The 22,557-nt window shown below is 42.3% G+C and overlaps 1 protein-coding gene across 1 annotated transcript in view; it reads right to left on the bottom strand.

Moving 5' to 3' along the window:
• Window positions 1–6,754: 6,754 nt before the first annotated feature.
• Window positions 6,755–22,557, bottom strand: part of GALNT12 (polypeptide N-acetylgalactosaminyltransferase 12) — a 48,536-nt gene continuing 32,733 nt past the window's right edge. The window contains exons 8-10 of the mRNA XM_009643512.2: window positions 19,104–19,217; window positions 11,529–11,684; window positions 6,755–7,509 (exon numbers count right to left, since the gene is read on the bottom strand). Of these exons, the coding sequence (XP_009641807.1) occupies window positions 7,372–7,509; window positions 11,529–11,684; window positions 19,104–19,217 (408 nt within the window). The 3' untranslated portion in view covers window positions 6,755–7,371. The remainder of the gene's footprint in view (window positions 7,510–11,528; window positions 11,685–19,103; window positions 19,218–22,557) is intronic.

The following is a 22,557-nucleotide window of genomic DNA, read 5'->3' on the forward strand; positions in this document are numbered from 1 at the left end:
TGGTTCTGAATCCGTACTGCCTAAAAGCATGACCTGCTTCTTTGCTCCTGATGGTGCACAGGCTGTGGTTGACCCTGGACACTTTCAAGACGCAGCTGGACAGGGTGCTGGGCCATCTTGTTTAGACTGTGCTCCTGCCTAGAAAGGTTGGACCAGATGATCCTTGAGGTCCCTTCCAACCTGGCATTCTAGGATTCTGTGATTCTGATGTTGCATGAGGATAGACCAAAATATGTGCTTTATTTGTACAAGTGACCTGTCCAGCGGTTTCTTTGTTGCCTGCAAACCTGTCAGTAACTTACTCTCCTCCAGAAAACTGATTATCGTGGCACCAAGAACAGATCTTCCTAGGATGCCAACAGGAATAGGTGCCATATTGATTTTGTATAATGTTATTTTTAATCAGAATTTCGTATGCTGAATGATGTTTCACCATTCTCAACTTGCTCTGCAATAGATGCCAAGTTTGTTTGTCAAAATCTGTCTCGCAGAAAATCATTCTTCACTGCTTGTAGCCTGTATCGTTCTGTGATTTTCTCCAGTACTTGGCTACCAGGACTACAGCTACTTGGATCACTTTGGCTAGCCTTTTACAGTATTGGTAGTGTATTAACACACGCACTCACGCCGTGTCTGGAATGTCGCCAGCTCTCTAAGCTTTTTTTTTTTTTTTTTAAAAAAAGCCGTTTCCCAGTTTTTGAGAACTCAGTCTTCCTGAAAGAAAGCTTGAGTCCGAGTTACACAGTACAACAGAACTGATAACCTTGAGTATTATTGGCAACTGCTCGACATCCTTCTTTGTTACTGATGCAGCGGCGAATGTCCCTTTGTTATTTTAGGGATCAAATGCATCTCCTCGCTTCGGGTCAGAAAGAGTTACTGCACAGCTGCATTCAGCGTAAAGCTCGAGGCTTGCCCTCGCGTGGGAGGCAGAGCCCAGCCCCCAGGGGTGCCCGTGGGGCGCACCGGGAAGCCAGATGCTGGGGAGGTAGGTCAAAGAAACACACCTAGGAAATGCTATGTCATGGAGCCAACGCTGTTCTGGAGTACCAAAACAATTCCAAGAGCAGCCCAGGAAACAAAGATTTACCCCTGTCAGCCCAGAAAGCTAAGGCAGGCTTTTCAGAGGCAGTCTCTGATGATACCTTCCTAATTTTTGGGGTGCTTGGCAGGAGATCCTTTCTGTGCATCATTCAGAGCATCATTCTGTGCGTAACGGGAACCCTGGGCTGAGACTTCATCTGTACGTGTGTTTCTGGTTTGAAGGTGACCACCTGCATCCCAGCTCCTGTGTCTGAACTGTGGAAGTCTGGAGTATTGCTGGGTATCATTGAAACCAAGCAAAGCTACGCTTCAAGATTAGAGTATTTAATAATGTGGCACTTCTGACCTTAATCTTTTTGTCACTGCATTCCATGTCAGTAAAACAGGGGTGCTCTTCCTTCATGGTCATACTGTGAAGGTGGAGGAATAAATATTTGGGAAGCACTAAGACACTGTAACGTTCAAGTTCCATAAAAGAAGCTAAGAAAAAAAACCCTTTATTTTTCAGGCTAGGGATTTACTGTGGGGAAATAAATAAGGCCATATATTGAACAATGAGGATTAGGCAAAATAAGCCTCTCAAAATCCTTCTTGTGAGCATGAAAAAGACAGTTTCCACATCTTTTGTAAAAAAAACCCAGGGAACATAATGCAAGAAAATCATGTAATTAAAAGACAATGGTGTAATAGATGCACCGAGGCTAAATTTAGGTTTAACAAAGAACTTTATTTCTGACATCTTTAAATGGTTCATTTGCAATCCTATCAAAAACTTCCACGTTGTACACGTATAAGTTTTCAACACAATGTATACATACAGTTGTATTTTGTAACTCCTGCTTCTTTTCAATTCTAAGCACAGAGAAATTTCTTCTTTCATAGGTACTACTGTCCTTTGTTTATGCGGAACAGATGCCCAGGTAACGGCTCATTTTAAATAAAAGGAGGCCTAAAGGAGAACTGCACCAAACTGCTTATTAAAGATTGTGTCAGACGCAGCCGCCTGCCCAGGTGCCTTTTCTTTTTTTTTTTCTTAGAAATCCTCAGAATATTTTGCTACCGTGAAGTCGGTAAAGTGCATCCCATAGGATGAAATCCTCTAAAGTAGCACACATTCTTTATCTGTTATGCACAAAGGCTTTACATTCTTATTTGGTGGTCTACACCAGACACCCTCTGTATCTGTTTATTCCTTGTTGGCTAAAATATCAGTTCACAAGAATTGTAAATCCCATTCTCTTTGCTCGAAAATCAAATGTCACTTTCTTCCCAGCATGTTACTCGGTCACTTCAGCATTTCAATCATGTGAATCCTTCAACTACGTTTCAGTAAAAGGTTATGTCAAAGATCTTCTTGCTAATGATCAATTCCAATTTCTCTCAGTTATTGCTAAGTCTTCTCACAGTGGATGCACAGTTAACATTTTTGTTCTTCATATATTCTTTGCGTTTGCTTATCACAGAGTACCTAATTCATTAATTTCAGGTCTAAGTATCTGTACTGGTATGACTCCCTTGACCACTTTTTCTTCAGCTGCAAATTAAATACCTTCAGAGCGTGGATAAGTTCAAGAAACCCAGAAAACTGATTTTTCCCTTACCACCAAGAAAGAAATTGCGTTTGCTGCAAGTCCTCTCCCGCTGTGGGAGATGGGCTGATGCTACATGAAACACATCACGCTACCCATCAGGCCAGTGACTCACTTCCTGCATCTTCCATCTTCTTTCTTATTGCTTCTGGAGTTAGGAGAAGTCACTGAGGTGGTCTTGCTCTGTTCTTGTCTCCAACCCCCTTTGGAAATCCTGGCAGCCTCTAAAAGGATGTCACCTGCAGCCACATCGTTCCTGTCGGTGCTGACTAGATAGGGGTGGTCTAAACAGGCTTTGTCTATTCATATGAACGTCAGTTAGTAACGGATTAAAAAACAAGATTGAAAACTGTTGATCTAGGCATAGTAATTTTAGTACTGCATATACATACATAACTGTTTTCCTCTGTAAATGGGAAGTGGAAGAATGCTGCAATGCTCTAACTCAAACCCAGCTATGGCTGCTGGAGTTAAACTGCTAGCACCCCGGCAGAACGGGAGGAGCTCTGCTACCCTTCTCTTCCCTCCCTCCCAAGGCCTGTCCAACCTACCTCAGCTAACTCGCTAGCACAGTCAAGATTTTTGCCTTCGATATGAGCTTAGATAGCATTCTCATTCTGAAACCCCACAGCAATGAGCATACATACACAACTGCATGATCCTAACCCTACAGTCTCGCTAGACATCTTCACTGCTTGTATCAGAGTATCGGAACAAAGCTCAACTTTCAAATTAATTTTCCAATCTAAAGGCTTGGAGAGAGTCAAACAAAATTAAAAGAATGTCAGCTTTTGAATTACCAACCCAGCAGTATCACTGTAACTGCCCGTCTTTTCATACATAGGGAATAGGAACACAATCCCATCAGTCCCAGCGTTACCAACCAACACGAATTCCCCCTTCCAGTAAATCTTATCACTTGCCATAAATTTAACAAAAATTGAACACTTTTGAGTCTTTGTTTCAGCAGAATTAGCAAAAAATACCGCTTCCAATTCACATTGACCGATGCCTATACAACGACTCTTGTTCCAGGGTGTTTGTGCAATCTCTAACAATCCTCCGTCATAATGGTTCGGTCAAGACTGCACATAAGAGAGGTTTGAGTGGTTTATTTCTTAGAAGAAATAACAGTTCATGTATTGTCTTCTGCTGAAGGGGAAATCCCAAAAGTTCTAGTCCATGTTGAAGACCCACAGTGTTTAAATGAAAGGAGAATGGTGGAAGAATAAAAAAAACCCCTCACAAAATAGTGACCTGATGAGTTCAAAGAAATACGATAAAGAAATAGGCACCAGACTGCAATCTGTATTGCTTTTTTTTTTTTAATATAGGCATACAAAGACTAAGAAATAAGCATTTTTTTAATTACGTTTTTTTTTAATGACAATTTTTTTTCATTCCAAAAAATCAGCAAGTTCAATCAGTACTTACAAACCCAAATTCTCATTTTGGGGATAACACCATCAGCTAATTCATTAAAGGTTAAAGACCCCTTGCATATTACTGTTCCCCTCATGAGGTGTATTCAGCACAGGATATGGAAAATTGGGAAGACATTTTGCACAGTTTAGTTTTGTGAAATACTTCTGGCTTAACCTTTTGTGCCTCAGCCATGCCCAATATGCCTCATATCTAGAGACATTCCAGGAACATCAGACAAGGGGAAGGGAAGGAACCTGGGAGAACAGAGAATCACACTGATCCAGTGTAATGCCTAAAAAAGGGCAGCAAACATGGGAGGGGTTGTATTCACAGCTAGGCAACGAGGAAGGAATAAAATCCATTTGAAGACAGATTTCTTCATCTCTATCCTAGAATTTTATAGAGCATACTGTGCGCTGGGACAATACCTTCTTAGGACAATTTGTTCAGTCGATCTCTCCATGTTTAAAAAATGTCCTTTTTTGTTTTGAACTGAGTGACGGTACAAAATGGAAGAAGGACCCTTGAGATTTCCCAGTTTGCGCTGCCAGTATCCGATTATTTTAATCTAAGGTTATCAATAAGTTTGAGTAGCAGGTTTTGGTTTTATGGGTGCTTCACATGGCTAGCAGTAAAGGCTCTAAGGATAAAAGGAAGATAAATACTAAGAAAGGGGGGACCTACTGGTTCTTGATTTGGACCATGTGGAAAGTGTTCCTTCCTCTCTCTTTTTCAAAGAGAACCCTAGGAGGCCAGAACCAGATGAAGGATCGATTTGAGACTGAAGTTCTCCAGTTTTTCCACTTCCGTGAGGCATCCAGCCTCTTCTCTGCTGAGAAGTCCACAGTCTTTGCCCAAAGTCCACAGTCCATACCTCAGAAGGTAGCTCTGGACTCCCACAAAAGGAAGGCTGAAAATGTGCCTTGTGACTCAGATGCTTCATGGAGTCCTTCATCCTCCAAACCTGAAGCCAGACATTAATACAATTCCAGTGAGTTGAGAAGAAGAAAAGGTATCATGGAGAAAAATGGTAAGTAGATGGACTAAAAGGCCAACACAGGGGGAGAAGCTGGTGACGTTGCTTTTGAACTCAACATGTGTGTTTGCCTAGCAAATATTCAGCACAGGCTAACGGGTTTGCTGGTATATGAGATAACAGTTCAGCTGCATGTTAACTAGAAGCCCAAAACATCAATACTTCCCTCTAATCAAGTGCAGAGTGGGAAGACATATGGAAAATAATTACTAAGTTTCACTTGCATACCACCAGCTGGTGATGAAATCTTGAAGTCCCAAAACTAAGAAAACCTCACTGACCATGGAGGTCAATGACAGTAATAGTTGGTCTCTTACTGATGTAATTCAATCAAGAGTCAAGAAGGCAAAGCGAAAACGAACAGAAAAACCTTGCTGTGTTGTTGGAGCTCTCAAAGTTCTCTCATGCAGCCACCCAGTTTTGATTTGTGGCTCCAGGAAGCGCACACCACTGCTGCTAGCAGGTGAACAGAAGCATTACTGAGTTCAGGGAAGGGAACTTGAGAGACCATAAAATAAAGCTGTCTTTTCCCAAATGCTGCAGGGATCAGAGCCTAAGAGATCAGCAAAATGATTACAAGAAAACCAGTGACCAAAGTAAAAAAAAAACCCATAGTTGCAAAGACAGCTACCACTCTACTGAATCAAAAAATATTTTATTAATTCTAACATCAATGTAATCAGTCCAGCCCCCAGACAAAACTTTAAAGGTGCTCACAAAAACATTCCATCTACATGGGTTCAGAAAGACCTTGGAAGCAGCTACATACATCTCCTACAGGCAGAACACCCCACCCCCCCAGTCACATAAATAGATACGCCAAAATGACATGAGCTTATGAGGACTCAAAGAAAGGGCTGTACATTTTTTTTATAAAAAACATGAACAAAGGCAAATAACAGAAGAAGTCAAAACCTAAATGAAACAGATGCCAAGACTTCTGGGGGGAAAAGGCTGAAATCTTCATGCTTCTATACATAAGCATACCTCCAGCTGAGTACAGAAAGAAACTTTCCTTTATGAGCTGAGACCCTTTTTAATCAACATTGTAATGACGATGGTCAGTGACCAAATACATTGCTATACACACTACTTGTCTGATTGGGTAAGGCAGATCCCACACACCACAGCAGAAAACAGCTTGTACCGGTGCAGATTAAACCCCATGTTTTCCATAGGACTCTATGGGCTGACATGAACAACTTTATCAGAAAAGGAGTTCCCAGACAAAACGCAAGTTGTATCTGAAAGACAATTCTTTTTGTATTAACATCAGCTGCATATCCTATCAATTAGTTGTGAAACCATTTTTGTTTATACAATCATTTTTATATGAACCATTTGAACTTTTACAATTTAATGAAAGATGTAATTCTTAGTTTCATTTTCTCTAACTAATTTTGGAATTTGTCAAATAAAATCTTGCTAGGTCTGATCTTGCAAGTTTTATGCATGTCAAAAATCCACATAATGTTAAAGTTGTGCAGTCTGGGACACAGCACATAGTGAACCTAAATAGCTTTTCCCAGAGCAACACCTTTAAATATTGTTGCCTTATTTCTTTTTTAGAGATGAGAAAAATCCCCACTTTACTCCCAACCCAGACTTAAGAAGGATCAGAAACTCGTCAAGTGCCATGAGCATCTAAAATTGTCGCAACATTTAATGTATAGTATTGACAAGCGTGTGCAATCTGTGTGCATCTGGAATGTTACTTGTGCAAAAACATGCAGACCTACTCTGCCTTCATGTGCAAATCCACACTGTCTTCAGTGAGGGTTTTGTGGTCAGTTAGGGCAGAATCTGGCCTATGTTTACCTTCCTGGTATTTAAGAGACAAGAAGATTTATTAACTACTATCTGTTAAAGGGAACAACTGCAGAATGTTTTAGTAGAAAAATAAACATTTTAAGTTATTGGCAGATAACATTAGTGCAATTATTTCGACTGCCTTACTTTCACACAGTAGATTAAAAAAATATATATTGTCCCTTGTGAAAAGAACCTAAGACACTTCAGAAGCAGTTATGTAGCTGCCAAATAAAGAGAAAAGAGGAGCAGATTCTGTGGCATGATATAACCACAGCACTTATTTTACGTAGCTCTCAACGCTTAGTGCCTTTTAATGCTCCAGAAAGCAAAATCCAAGGCTTGTAAACTAATCACAGTTCTTTCCATACAAAAATACATCACTTGTGTGATTTTCAAAAGGCTGACTAACTGCTGACTAGGAAGAGAATATTTTCATATTCAGCTATATCATAGATGACATCTGGATCAACTTCTTTCTTTGAAGAACCATTTTTGGTAGTCCGAGTTGGTACACGGTCGTAGTAACGGTGCCGGGTTACCATTGTAAGCGTCTGACTCTGCTTGTACGCACTTCTGGGTGTGTAGATGAAACAAAGTACCGTCCTGCAAGAGACAGAAATAATTTTTGCTTTTCAGGTCTTAAAAATTACAGGCATATCACTGCGCATTAAAAGTAACAGAAGACATTTGTAACAAGTACGTGTCACACATACCCTTCTCACGGGACCATGCAGTGAAGCCAAAATGCCTAACTTGAGGATCTCCGAAACTCTATCAAAAGACCCTGCTTTTAAACTTAGATTAACACTGTAACGGATGTGCTAACTTCATTTGCTTTTGTTGCCTTTTGTTGCTGCGCCAGAATACAGGCAGAGAAAACCAAACCCAACTACAGGCAATAACTCAAATTCACTAACTTATTGCACATCTTGCACATGAAATGTAAATGTTAGTTAAGTGTAGATGTCAGATACATTTTTAGCAAAAAAAAATTTCCCCTTTCTTCACAGGGTGTATTTTTAGTGGAAAAGGCAAAATAATCTAAGCATGCCCCTTGCCTGCGGATGCGTGTGAAGCCAGCTTGCTTTGCCAGAGGGCAGCACAGCTGCCTCGGAGGTGTAAGGTCTGACAGGCCTCCACGATCAGATTCCCCAGAGAACGTATTTTGAGGCCTTGGGCCCTCCTATTACAGGAGTCTCCAGGAACATTTTATTTCCAGTTCACGTCACTTGCTCCAACCCGGCAGTGCTGTCAACTAGGATAGCGAGCCGCAGAAAGGTGGCGTGTCCAACTGTGGGGAAGTGCCCTGCTCCAAACCCCTTCCTTCCCAGGTGACATTCCCACACGTAACCATTCGCAAAGCCCCTGACAGCCTCAGAAGAAAAACGCCAGCACCTCGTTTCTGACTGCAAACCTGACTCCTCTGAGAGTCTGCTCTTCCCTCCTCGTCAGGAATGTCGTGCTAATTGCGCCTCGGAGCCGCAGCCCCTGATGCCCAGCGGTGTGCGCTTGCTCGCGGGCTTGCTGGCAGACTTAGCTGCTGAATGACTTCCCTGCTTCCGTTGTGATAATTCAAATTTTTGAGTGGACTGATCAGTATCTGCCTCACCCATTCTTGTCTCTGTGACCTTAAGAATTTAATTCTTGCTAGGCTGCTGGGAAGGCTGTTCAAATCTTTGGTGCCACTACATCCATAAGGACAGCTTTTCCAGTGTCTGACACTTCTCCACAGAAAGCAAGAGATCTGCGGTACTGACACCTCACCCATGACTTGCCTCGGAAGGTGGGGATTGGTGATTTTGATTTAATGCAATAGAAGAGGAGGAATCGGAGCAGAGCAGTACGTTCAAATCACACACAAACTGATCACGAGACAGAAAGAGGATTTAGCATCTGAAACTTTAGGAATTATTTTAAAAGTTAATGGTTAGGCGTGCAGTGGAAACAGATGTATTCCAAAACTGTGTTTTCTCAATTATCTCCTGAAGTGACTGAGCTTCATTCAATGTATGTCATCTTAGGAGTTAACACGTATGGCCTTGAAAAATTCTGTTACAAGTCAACATTAAAAATGAAATTAATTTATAAAGTCGGCCTTTCAAATGTGTTGCTTTACTCAGCAGTATCACTGAGAGCTTCAGTCTGGTCTAGATTTAGTGAATGGACAGTTGTTTTCACATTTTTCTTCAGAATTTACTCTGCCACCTATCACTGGTGGTAGTATCTAAGCATGAAATCTGTCAGCCATGGAGTCTGTAGAGTTTAGAGGCATTATGCAGACACATTATGTAAATATATCACTTTGATATATTATGTGACCTTTTCCCTTAGCCAAATAATAACACTCCAGAACCTGACCAAGGCTATCATTTTTCGTTGAATTTATTTTCTTTCAGGCATCCAGGAACTCCTTCAGAGATTAAAGCCTACTAAAGACAAGGTTTTCTAAGATTACATGTTATGTTTATTAATATACTTCATACTTCCCAGTATTTCTCCCCTCTGCAAGTAGGCATTAAGCTTAAAGAAGAGAGGCACAGATTTTCTAAGTCCCCACAGCCAGTAAGTTGTGTCCTGTGTAGTAGCGGTAGGAGAAGGGCAGAAGGTATTTTTTGATTATAGAATTGTTTAGGTTGGAAAAGACCTTTAAGATCATCAAGTCCAACCATCAACCCAACACTGCCAAGTCCACCACTAAACCATGTCCCTAAGCACCTCATCTATCCATCTTTTAAATACCTGTAGGGACAGGGACTCAACCACTTCCCTGGGCAGCCCATTCCAATGCTTGACAAACCTTTCGGTGGAGAAATGTCTCCTAATATCTAATCTAAACATCACCTGGCACAACTTGAGGCCATTGCCTCTTGTCCTATTGCTTGTTACTTGGGAGAAGAGACTGACCCCCACCTCACTACACCCTCCTGTCAGGCAGCTGTAGAGGGTGATAAGGTCTCCCCTCAGCCTCCTTTTCTCCAGGCTGAACAACCCCAGTTCCCTCAGCTGCTCCTCATCAGACTTGTGCTCCAGACCCCTCACCAGCTTTGTTGCCCTTCTCTGGACAGACTCCAGCACCTCAATGTCCTTCTTGTAGCGAGGGGCCCAAAACTGAACACGGTATTTGAGGCGTGTCTTCACCAGTGCAGAGTACAGGGGCACAATTACTTCCTTGCTCCTGCTGGCCATGCTATTCCTGATACAAGCCAGGATGCTGTTGGCCTTCTTGGCCACCTGGGCACACTGCTGGCTCATATTCAGCCGGCTGTCAACCAACACCCCGAGGTCCTTTTCTGCTGGGCAGCTGATGATGGTGCATCAAATTACACAACTGCAGATTACATTGTAGGAAAGCTCTGAGAGCATTTCGGTGCTTATGGGGAAGGCTCTGAGAGATGGTTTGCAGAGGAGAAACAGCAGCTTCTGAAAAGCACAGAAGAGTGTAAAGGAATGGTGGTATGCAAAATATCAGGGATACATGGTGGTATAAATACCAGGAAATAAAAGAAGTCAATGAAAGGAAAGCAAAAGTAGGCCAGCCATGAGATGGGCTGGGGAAGGGGTGTGGAGGCACCTCAGTTCTCAGGAGAAGACAGTAGGGGTGGGATGTGAGAGAGAACTGAGCAGCACACAGAAAGCTCTAGATATGGACAGGATGAAGAGAAAGCTGTGCCAACCTTCCCAACTCCTTTGAGGTTAAGAAGGGCACTTCCCTTCCTCTCGTCTTCCTATTCTTTATGACTGATATACTCTTTACCTGCGTGCTGCTGCTATCCTGTTCCACATTCAGATACTAAAAGCCAAGACAGCGTATTTCTCCCAGAGATTTACATTGATGTTGTGGCCTGCCAGGATGCTGTTGGCCTTCTTGGCCACCTGGGCACACTGCTGGCTCATATTCAGCCGGCTGTCAACCAACACCCCGAGGTCCTTTTCTGCTGGGCAGCTGATGATGGTGCATCAAATTACACAACTGCAGATTACATTGTAGGAAAGCTCTGAGAGCATTTCGGTGCTTATGGGGAAGGCTCTGAGAGATGGTTTGCAGAGGAGAAACAGCAGCTTCTGAAAAGCACAGAAGAGTGTAAAGGAATGGTGGTATGCAAAATATCAGGGATACATGGTGGTATAAATACCAGGAAATAAAAGAAGTCAATGAAAGGAAAGCAAAAGTAGGCCAGCCATGAGATGGGCTGGGGAAGGGGTGTGGAGGCACCTCAGTTCTCAGGAGAAGACAGTAGGGGTGGGATGTGAGAGAGAACTGAGCAGCACACAGAAAGCTCTAGATATGGACAGGATGAAGAGAAAGCTGTGCCAACCTTCCCAACTCCTTTGAGGTTAAGAAGGGCACTTCCCTTCCTCTCGTCTTCCTATTCTTTATGACTGATATACTCTTTACCTGCGTGCTGCTGCTATCCTGTTCCACATTCAGATACTAAAAGCCAAGACAGCGTATTTCTCCCAGAGATTTACATTGATGTTGTGGCCTGTGTGATGTGCTGGCAGAAAGATAAAAAGAAAAAAACCCAACAATTCTCCTCCCACCCACTCTCTCCCCGCAAAACCCCAACAATTCTCCTCCAACTCCCAGAAAAACAAACCCAAAACCAAGTAGGCACACTTACCTCTCTGAAAACAAACTTCTGGTTTTCAGGTACACTGTGGGCATTTTCTTGACATAAGTACATTGTCAAGAAGTCAGTCCCTGAATCGACCGCTGCACAGACTTCTGGCTGTCGGGTGTTGTAACGTATTTCATTATGGGATGTGTACTCGAAGAACTACAAACCCAAGAGAAGAAACAAATGAAAATGGCCATTTCATATGTACACAAGAAAGTATTTATAAGGAGGACATACCAAGAGACTACAATTAAGTTACATATTAAAGCTGCTATCATGGAGAGAAATTCTGCCAAAAATATTCAAGGAGTCTTAACTGCTGCCGTTTGCTTACAATTTTACAGAAAATCAATCTCACCACAGTGCTGCTTTACTCTGGTAGCACTTCAAATGTATGAAATGCTGAATAAATGCCCCGGAAAACAGACATTCCAGCATTAAAGAACTTACAAAATTTGACTGTAATATTCTACTTCCACATTCTAGATCACCCTTAAAAATAGGATGGAAACTAGTTTATAGCCTAACATTATGCCTTCGTAATTCAGTTGTCACAAAACAATGTTACTTTTAATTAAGGAGTTGCTCACTGCATAGTTCAAATGCATTTTGGTCAAGGTTCATTTCCAGTTACAAAGTACTCAGGATGCATGGTGATGAGTATTATGTAACATTTTAAGATATTATTTGGAGCAAATCAGCTACAGCTGCTTTTAAACATGAACAGAATATTAAAGACAATTTACTGGCTTTGCTTGTTGTACAATATTCTACAGAGGTGTTCTGACCATGCTCTAAAACATCTTGGCTTTTATAGCAATTATGGCTGAAGACTTCCTTAAAATTTTTGTAATCATCATGGACAGTTGCCAAATTTTTTACTTCATTAAAGAGCGGCAGAATTTGAGAATTGTTTGTATTTAGCATGCTTGTAAATAATTTAGATGACTATAGTGCACGGATGTGTGTTTAGATCTGATTTAGATTATACTCAGTGGGGTAGAGGAGAGTTTTATACACATCAGAAAATTGCTTGTTACCAATAGTATGACTGCATTTGTGGAAAGCAATAAAAGGATAAGGGAGAGAAGGAACCCTCCTCCGTTTTGTTTCACCCCCGGAGAAAGAGACTGTAAGGCTTTATGAAGCGGGGTCTACCAAGCGTATATCCTTGAACTTACCACAAAACCATCCGGAGCAACTACCAGGGCTAATTAACCTTGAAAGAAAAACTGGAAATGGAGTTTTATTGTAAACAGCACTGTGTGATTACAAAGCCTGCAGTCATCCATTTCCAAGTGTGATCCAGCTCTGATCTAGACTATGCTGATGGTAGTTGTTTCATAAAAGTCTTCTCTGCCCCTTCCTTTATCACAATCAGGAATTTCTCTGCCAAGGTGGCTGTCACAGCCATACGCAGACCAATGTTGTCCACTGCATCAGCTTGTGGAGCTCCATGGCTTTTTTTTGGGCAGTGATGCAAATGACACCCCCCGCAGAACTAACCTGTTCGCCACCATTCATTTGTAGTAAGATGCAAAGGGAAGTCAGTGTTTCGAGAATGCAACTTCAAGTTTGAAGTCTACCTGCTGACATAATGCCCAAGAAGCTCCGATTTCCCCACAAAACCTATTGCTAGGAACTGTTTCTACAAGGTAGGCCATGCTGCCTTTATGACATTTGCTTTATGCCAGAAATGTCTCATCATCAACAGAAGTCAAATATAATATTGCCCAATTTTCTTTTATCATCATCATCATCATTATTATTTTTTACCTCAATAGGCAGGGGCTATTCCTGGGCCTTCAGACTTTAGTTTCTAAGTTCAGTATCTGATGGGCACGTGGAAAGCCTGCTGCTTCGGGCACCATAGTGAGCTAGAGGGTGCTCATTTTAAGCCTATGACTTGTGAATAAAGAAAAAGCTTCACTCCTGCTCATTTGTGTCTGGATGGACACTTTTTTTACAGCTGCCACTTTTACAAGGCCACATTTAGAGCCTTGCTCATTAGTGGAGTTGCAAGATATTGCAGTAACTCTTTTTTAGCAATTTGTATTCAATATCAGTGAAAGCCTGCAAGCTGCTGATTGTACCAGATGCATCAAGAGTAGATGGAGCAGCTACCAGGTCAGAGAGCTCCTTACTACTGACACCTTTCCTGAATGGCCTCTCAAGGACTCACAACAGATTTTGGAGGAGAAGAGCAAGTAAAATGGTTAATTTCTGGATAACATCAAGAATTGGTGCTATAGTATTAGCCTGCCTCCTTGCCCAATGAACATTATACAGTTCTTGACCCTGTATTGTTTCAAGCAGAATAAATACTTTGGGCTTTTTCAAGCTCCAGTAATGCACAAGGTAAATCTCTTCCTCTTCAAACAGTGAAGTGCTTTTTAGTGCTCTTTCCTTGCCCTGTGGGTTCTGTGGGCAGAAAGGAAACATTTTGAAATTGATCCATGGCCCAGTAGCTAGTAGCCTTACTGCGTTTCTTTCCTTCGGAGAACCAGCAGATTCCCCTAAGTGCTACTGGGAAGTTTGATGAGGCCTTTTAGCCGGTGTCTACTGCTTCTGGGCGATCTACGGGATATACCCCAGCTGCATCAGTGCTCCGTGGTACAAGGGATGGAGGCAGATTTTGGCTACCTCACCAGACCCCGAAACACAGTCTCATCCCTCTCTGTGCCTGGGTACCACTCTTCTGCACACAGGAAGAAGTTTGCACTTGAAAGGTACTTTCTGGGCAGGAGAACCAGCAGCAAGGTTACCAGCTCTGATACCCCTTTCCCAGAAAACCTGAGGGCTTTGCTAAGCTCTCTGTTTGCCTCTGCTTATTTGCCTCAAATCTACCAGCTGCAAATGGGAATACTGGGGGGGTACTCTCAGACAAAGCGGGCTGCTCAGTGGTTTCCCATCCTCTGACCACATCGGGTTGGCTTCCTGCCACCACACATTGGTCCCCTCTCTGTACCGCTTCCCAGCCACACCAAGAAGGGCAATGGGCTTTACTGGTGTTGAATTTCATAGCCTTTCATTCTCGCCTACAGCAGCAGACGCTTCCACAAAACATCAGCAGCCTGAGATGCAAGCACCAAGTAGACAGCGTTCTGCGTATTTTCTGCCTCTCTTCCATACACGCTCAGCTCCTATCACCACAGTCGTATCCTCACCTTCTTGCTACAATGAACATGCTAATTTTAAACAACCCACAGTTAGCTTTCTTACTGCTTACACAACAGCAATTCAAAAGGGCTAAAGGGAACCCTTACACTTAGGCCATGGATTCAAGGAAAAATAGAAACAAACTGCCAGGGACCTCAGTTTTCTGAGAGTGGTTTTACTTACTAAGACATAAAATGGGAGCAGGTGCTGGACTTTATAAATAATCGAGAGCACAGAGCTCGCTCTCCTCTCGGCACAGCGCACACAGATATTCAGAGGTCACTTCAAGTGGAGAATTGCTTCCAGTGAAAAGAGCTTTTGCAGTTGTCCCCTACATAAACAGCCACCTGCCACTAGCATATCATGCCAGAGGATGGGTGTACTGGAGTGTAAGACACATATGGCTGACCAAGTTAACCTTCATTAATGTTAAATCCTATTGAGATGTTTTTGGAGAGTAACTTTACTGACATGCACTCTGGAGAATAAACTTCATTTCTTTATACCATGAGACATGCAGCAGGCAGTACTATTTGAGGAAGAAAGTGATGAATGGTGGAACAAACTCTGTAACCGGAAGAAGGGATGAGAAGGAGAAGACTAGATGATTAAAAATGGGAGCCAGCCAGGAAAGAAGAAAGGCATGCAAAAAGGAGCAAAACGTGACCTAGTGTGGGTACTAACTGGTGGGAGGAATAAGTGAGGGGAGAGACAGAGCAAGGGCGTTAAAGAAAGACTGGGAGCCAGCCAGCATGGAAAAGAAACTGTTAAATAGCATGGAGTGGAGAAACCAGAGCTGTCTGTGACACACTGTGCAGGACAGGGGACTGGAGCAAAGCTCTGTAATGAGTGTTTGCTGCTAAAGCTGTACATAGGTAATGAGTGGAGTGAGGAGAGCAGACCGGAGGAAAGCAGGCAGAAGAGCTTGGGATTAGGATGACATTCCCTTCTCCAAGGACAAAACAGATGTTAAGGGCTGCCTGTTGTCAGCAAACATCTGGGAAACTCTGTGGTGAAGTGCCTTGCTCCCCTTAGTGTTGATACAACTAGAAGACAACCAACCTTATCACCATCAGTACCACTGGCTGACAGCGGTAGATGTGCACGTGGGAGATTTGACAGTTTCGGTCATGCCGCTGTCACCTGCCAACTGAGCTAAGGAATTTGCACCACCGGGAGCAGCTTGTTACCTTTTAAGAACAACTGTCAAAAGGGTGGGGGAACAGGAAGAAAATGGAGAGAAATGTCCTGCTGGCAGGTCTCACAGCTATTTGCAAGCCAGAAAAAGAAGGTGCAAGTTCAGCAACCCCGACTTCTGTCTCCCATCTCACTTGTGCTTCTATGTCTCGTCTCAGTTTAGCCTCTCCCTGTTCCCCCACTCGCAGCTCCTCCTGCTGTCTGCTTCTTCTCTGGCAACTACAACCTGACGCCCCTACTCGTGCCCCCGTTTGCCAGCTGGTATCTCTGCTCCTACATTCAGTCCCCCCGCCCCTCTCCACTAAAAAGGTCTCCAGTGATTCTGCTTGTGTCACGCTCCTTCCCTGTAGCTCCTAACTACTCCTTCCCCTCTCACACATGCCTGGCTCCTCACCTGTTGCCCTACCTCTGTCCCAAACTTCTTCTGCCCTCTGTCACCTTGGCCTCCTTTCCCTGGCTCCTGTCAGCCCTCCCATGCCTTTTGCCCATTTCACTAATATTGTTTTGCCCATTTCCTGTGGGCAAAGGAATAACCTTTGCTATTATTATAACAATAATATATTAATAATATATTATTGTCTACTATTTGCAAAATACAAAGCCTTCTCTCCTTGGGCTCTGCAATTCCCCTGTGTCATCTCATATTTTCTTTTACGTGTTAATATTGCAGTCAGGTAGTTTCTCCGTTTCTCCTTCCCTCCTGGCTCCCTGGATGCCAGCAGAGGGAGCACTAATTGCACAGCTCCGACAGCATCGCTGCTCTCAGCCTGGTGCCTGCTACCGCAGGTACACAGGTGCATCGCACCATCAGTGAAGCATTAATATCCAGTGATGTGATATCTCTGCAGCAAATTCAGTTAACCTTTAGTGCTAGCTAAACAAAAGATAACTGTAAAAATGTCATCTCAGGACAATTCAGCTCAGAATTGTACTTCTCTTTTCCTTTCACCTTTTATCCTATGCCTTTATTTTTTCTTGGTGGAAGGGATAAAATTTAAATAAACTTTTTTCCTCAGTGAAACACAAAAAGATTCAACCCCTCTCCTCTCTGTAATCCAAGGGAAAAAAAAATAAAAAAATCTATAAATACCTTTTGCGTGTGGGCATGTAATCCCATATATGAAATACTTCTTTATCTACAAAATCAGTCAACACTTCCTCATAAGGAAGTGGCTTAACTCAGTTATCTGATGATTAACTTATCTTCTATATAGGTGTAAAGACATATGCTTAACTTGGGGATGGGGCTGAACTGAGAGAGTAAAATGGGTTGATGTGGTGCGGCTTAGCGTGCTTGACAGACAGCTGTCAGTACCGAGACCCTTTGGCTTTCATGACGCAAGATTTCCTCCTGCCCTCCCCTGCATCTCGGCCTCCAGGACAGAAATGTTAGGGAAGTTAAGACATAAACCAGACACAAACTAATAAATAATACTACATAATACTTCTACTGCTTAAGGCTATAAACTTGTATCAGAAACAAATTACTTCCTTTTAAGATCTGAAGCACAGTGCTCAGACTGTTGTTCGTTTTCCTTTTCTCATTTAAAATGCAATTCATATTAGAAGCTTTCTCCTCAATAGAGACTTGCTTTTCACTCCTCAAGCTTTTATATTTTTTTAAAGCAGAGTTCAGAAAGATAACAGATACACTGCTTATCTACCACATCCCTGGTTCTTTTCCAAACTTGCTTGTCTTTTCCTAACTGAATGTTTGGATTAATTTCCATAAAAAAACCTGAACAGTCAAGCCACCCAAAGTGTCACATGGTTATGTACTTACTCTCAACAAGACCCTACATATTTCTCCATCCCTCCCCACTAGCAGCATGCTATGTAGTCTAATTGGGTTAGAAGCCAAAAATCTAGCTAGACAGGCAAGTACGTGTTATATGCCTGTCCTGGTTTCAGCTGGGATAGAGTTAGTTTTCTTCCTAGTAGCTGGTATAAGGCTGTGGTTTGGATTTAGGATGAGAATAATGTTGATAACACCCTGATGTTTCAGTTGTTGCTGGGAAGTGCTTGCACTACATCAAGGACTTTTCAGATTCTCATAGTGCCCTGCCAGCGAGAAGGCTGGAAGTACACAAGAAGCTGGGAGGGGACACAGCCAGGACAGCTGCCCCAAACTGGCCAAAGGGGTATTCCATACCATATGATGTCAGGCTGAACAAAAAACTGGGCAAGTTGGCGACAGGGGCGCGGCTGCTGCTTGGGAACTGGCTGGGCAGCTGGCAGTGAGCAATTCCATTGGGCTTTGCTTGTTTTGTATTTTTCTTTTATCATTACCAGTATTTTTCCCTTCCTTTTCTGTCCTATTAAATTGTCTTTATCCTAACCCAGGAGTTTTACCTTTTTTCTAATTCTCTCCCCATCCCACTGGGGGCAGTGAGCGAACGGCTGTGCGGTGTTTAGCTGCCTGCTGGGTTAAACCACAACAATGCCACACATCAAACACCAAACCTCAATTCTAGAAGGTGGCCACTTGCAAAAGAGTCATTGTAGATTGGCACACAGTGCCCCACAACCCTTTTACCATAGCACTATGCAAAGAGCTTTACAGGTAACATAACTAACCACTGCTGCCCACAGTTTCGGTCAGCATGGAGAAAGACACCAAGCATTTTCAGCTTCATTAGTTAAAACCAAAAGAGCAAGAATACAAGTGTTAGAGGGGATCCCCGCCCTCCAGGATTCTGAAACCTAAGCCCAGGAGGACACTTCTGTAGAGTACAGAAGATGCCATCCAAAACCTCTTGCGCAGTTAGAGAAAGCACCAAGGGGAAGAGGCACGACGACAGACACGGGCAGAATGAGGTGAGGTTTGCAACGTTATTAAAGGGCTTTGAAGATGTAGACAGACAAAAGCTCAGAGCTATGCTGATCTGCCCAAGACCAGCTGGAGATGAGCGAACAGTGGCCTGTAAGTACTCTAGCTGCACTGCTGTGCTACCAACCCCTGCTAATGAGCTCTGTGGAAAGCCATAATTAAGGTATGCGCGAGTTCCCTGGTTGGGGTAGACATGTCTTCAGAATGAAGAAAATCTGACTTGAAGAGACATCAAAATGAAAAGCATTCAGTGCCAAGAATCAAAATTAGAGCTAAGATCACCTCACTGTGGCAACATATTCTCTCAGGCCTATTGCAATGCCTTTACCATACTTTTTTTTTTCCTCATTACCATAGTGTTAGTCAAAACTTAAATAAAACATGAATCTTACCTGATTTTGTCCCATGCCATGACATGGGTACAATATGATCCTTTGTCCAGTTACTTGATGTTCATTTGTAGGGTTATAATCAAAACAGAAGTTTGCCATTCCTCTATTCTTCAGCTAATCAAAACAAAAGAATATTTTAAAGTATTAATCTAAAGTAAGGAAGATATGCTGTAGTCACTTTACACCCACCCTGCTGGGCTGTGAGGTTTCTATCCCAGAGCTGGTGCAAATTAACTGGTATAGACCGAATGGATCCAATGGCAACATCTCTCTGACTAATGTGAAGTAAAACAGTTGGGACCGTCTTGACTTTGGGCACTGAAGCAGACAGACACGATGGCATCCCCTAGGAATGACACTGTGTTCCAGTGTATTTGCAAATGAAGCCTTTTCATAAGAAAACTGAACAACTACATACTTTTCTCAGTTTGTCAAATGGGATATGTCAGAAGGATTTGTTCTCGAAAGAACTCCAGTACCCTCTTGAGGCTGAGCAAGCAGACAGATTTTAAGACCAGAAATCATGAAAGTGGGTAAGAGATATCTTTGGAAAGAGACACTAAGTGTGATATTAAATGATCTTTACTAGTGTCGCTGATCTCTGACATAACAGGTGCATAACTTAGTTAAAGCTTAAAATATCATCACCTGATTTTAAAAACATCAGGTTAATTAACAAGGATTTGCATTCAAGTACTCAGGAGGCAAGAGTAACTGAAAGTTAAACAATGCCGTAACAGTTACTGACTCCTAGTATTAGCCACTTCACCAAATTTAAAATTACACAGAGCAAAACAGGTTCTGTAAACATAGGTTCAAGCTGAATGTCCCCGTTATTGAGTGTAATTATATTGCAGACAAAAAGAATAAGCAGAGTAAATCTCAGATGAGTTACTTCAGCAAGGTGTAATTTCACTGCTTTTCCCCAGTGGTGATAACCGTATCCTCAGTTCTTAATGCGGAGAATGAACGGACACGAAGGGATTGCAAACAAGACAAACCCCTCAGGACCCAAACCCACCACAGAGCAAAGCACTCAAGTTGGAAAATTCAATATTTGTGTTCTACATATATATTTTGCTTTCCCAGCTTCTACTTTTATTGCTACCTGACGTCTTCTTTCCACTGCTTTGTGCCCGCTCCCGCTGAAAGACAGCCAAGCTCTCGGCGCTCTGCGTGCCTGGGCTGCCGGCCCAAGACAACAGCAATACACCGGGGGGCTGGGGAGGACCACCAAGCCGCCACGACTTGGGGCCCCTTGCAGGGCTGCTGGGTCTGGGAGGCTCTCCCGTGGGAGCCAAACGTATGAATGTAGGACTGAAGCTCTGCCCTTACAAGCTTTGCCTCTTAATTCCTCTCTGAACATGTTTCCACTATGCATTTGGTGTAATTTTTCAGTAAAGGATAAACTAACGTCTGAATTTGGTGTACGATGAAATTCATCCTTAGTTTTAGTGTCCAAGTTTACCAGAAGCAAAAGAAATTCCCTGGGCACCCTTTGTACAGAAAACGTTGCTTGGTTTGATGGGAACATACTAGACCACTGCACCCCACCCAAGCTGTCAAAAGACAGTGTTTTCTTTACCTTCATAACACTAGGCAAGAATTACACTTACAGAAATAAGAAAGAAAAGTGTCTTTTTCAGATGATTTTTAACACTACTGTGGAATCACATAAATGAAACTATAAGGTCCTCGTTTCTAAATTCTACACCAAGAAATGTCAATTTAAAGTCATAACCAGTCAAAAAGGGTAATTGTATCTCTAAAAACATAAACCAGTTTTGGATGCTGTCAGCAGCTGTCCTCAGGATCAGAGGGTCTCTCATTAGTATGTTTAAGAACGTATGACTTTGCCTGACTGTCTACTGGCTCCAAGGGGAAGATAAATGTAGCAAAGCAGTTTTCCGTGGTGCCCTTCCAGACAACCCAATGCCTTCACTACTGCTCCGAGCATGGGCTCTTCGCTGTCAGCCCCTGGCACATGCTCGAGTACGTAGTCCCTTCTATGGCCTGGAATTGTAAATAACCTATTTTATAAAGCCAGGCACCACTAGAACTACTGTAACTCTCCTGCGCATGTTACTCAGTGCCTAAATACAGACAAAACAAAAGGTGTGTAAAAGATTACTAACTTGAAGCTTCATTTCAGATGGTTTAAAACTGAGCCTGTACTCCCAGGATGCTATCGCCTATGTTCTCTCATTCTTCCTTTTCATGCATAAATGCTTGTGATACGTGCAGACATATTCCTGAACATACACAGTCCATATTTCAACTTGGTTCTTTACAAGATGTTTCTTTACAGCCATGCTTCATCACAAAGTCTAATAGATATTCAAGACCTAATTTGTGGGAATAGTGCATACTAAGCTGTTAAATGACCTAATCTGAAATTACAAAGATTTGCAAACAATCAAATTTGAAAATCTGATCACAGCACCATTTATGCAAAAAAAAAAAAAAAAAAAAAAAAAAAAAAAAAAAAAAAAAAAAATCCATCTTCTGTTCCAAGGCAGAAAAAAGTATAAGAGAATTTGTGAAAGTCTTATTTTTTCTTGTCACTTGAGAATACACAGTTTAAGTTCCTTTTATGTACAACAGCTCTATCAAAACAATAATCATCCATTCATTTCTGAAGCTATCTTTGTTCCCACATCCACGATAAACGAGTCATGCAATAAGAAAATTTTCTCTGTGACTTACCTTAATTCTTTTGCAGAATGCTGCATTAGAGAAACAGAAGCAAGAAAAATGTTGATCACCTTGCCATTAAAACACGTAATTCAGTTCTAACAAGTTCTGCCCATGCAGGATTACTGGCTGCATCTTTCTACAACTTCTGCCTCCTATTGAAGTGTTGCAGGTGTACTCTACTGTGCCATTTAGTTATCATTCTGCTTGGAGGCTGGGACAGGTACTCAATAGCAACTACCAAGATATTCACCTCAGACCTTCACCCCTTACTTCTTGGACAAATATAAATCTGTTGTTTCCTAACATCTGGACACTTGCATAAAACAACACAATACAGATGGCATTCTGTAAATAATTCTTTGATTATTTTTTAAGACAAAATCCATTTCATATAACTGTAAGCAAAGCATCAACAACACATTTTTGACATTAAAACTTCATTACATTAGTTGATAAATACGGCCAGTGGAACACAGCCAACTTTTCTCTTCATCCACAAACTAGATCAGAATCCTCTTTATTCCGCCACAGTGCCATTGGTGCCAATGCATTAATGGTATGGGCAGATGATACCGTGGGATGCAGTAATATCTGAATTTGTAGCAAGCCAACAGCTTCATGGTACTGACCAGGTGTAAGCTTTTACCTCAAAGGTAATTTGAACAGTCACAGGGAACGATTTTACTGAGTGCATGCTATTTTCCTATCGCCCTTTTTGGAAAAAAATTGTGAATATCCTCAGATTTCTGTTAACTTC

The sequence above is a fragment of the Egretta garzetta genome, unplaced genomic scaffold (assembly GCF_000687185.1).
Source record: "Egretta garzetta isolate BGI_Z169 unplaced genomic scaffold, ASM68718v1 scaffold88, whole genome shotgun sequence".
Classification (NCBI taxonomy): domain Eukaryota; kingdom Metazoa; phylum Chordata; class Aves; order Pelecaniformes; family Ardeidae; genus Egretta; species Egretta garzetta.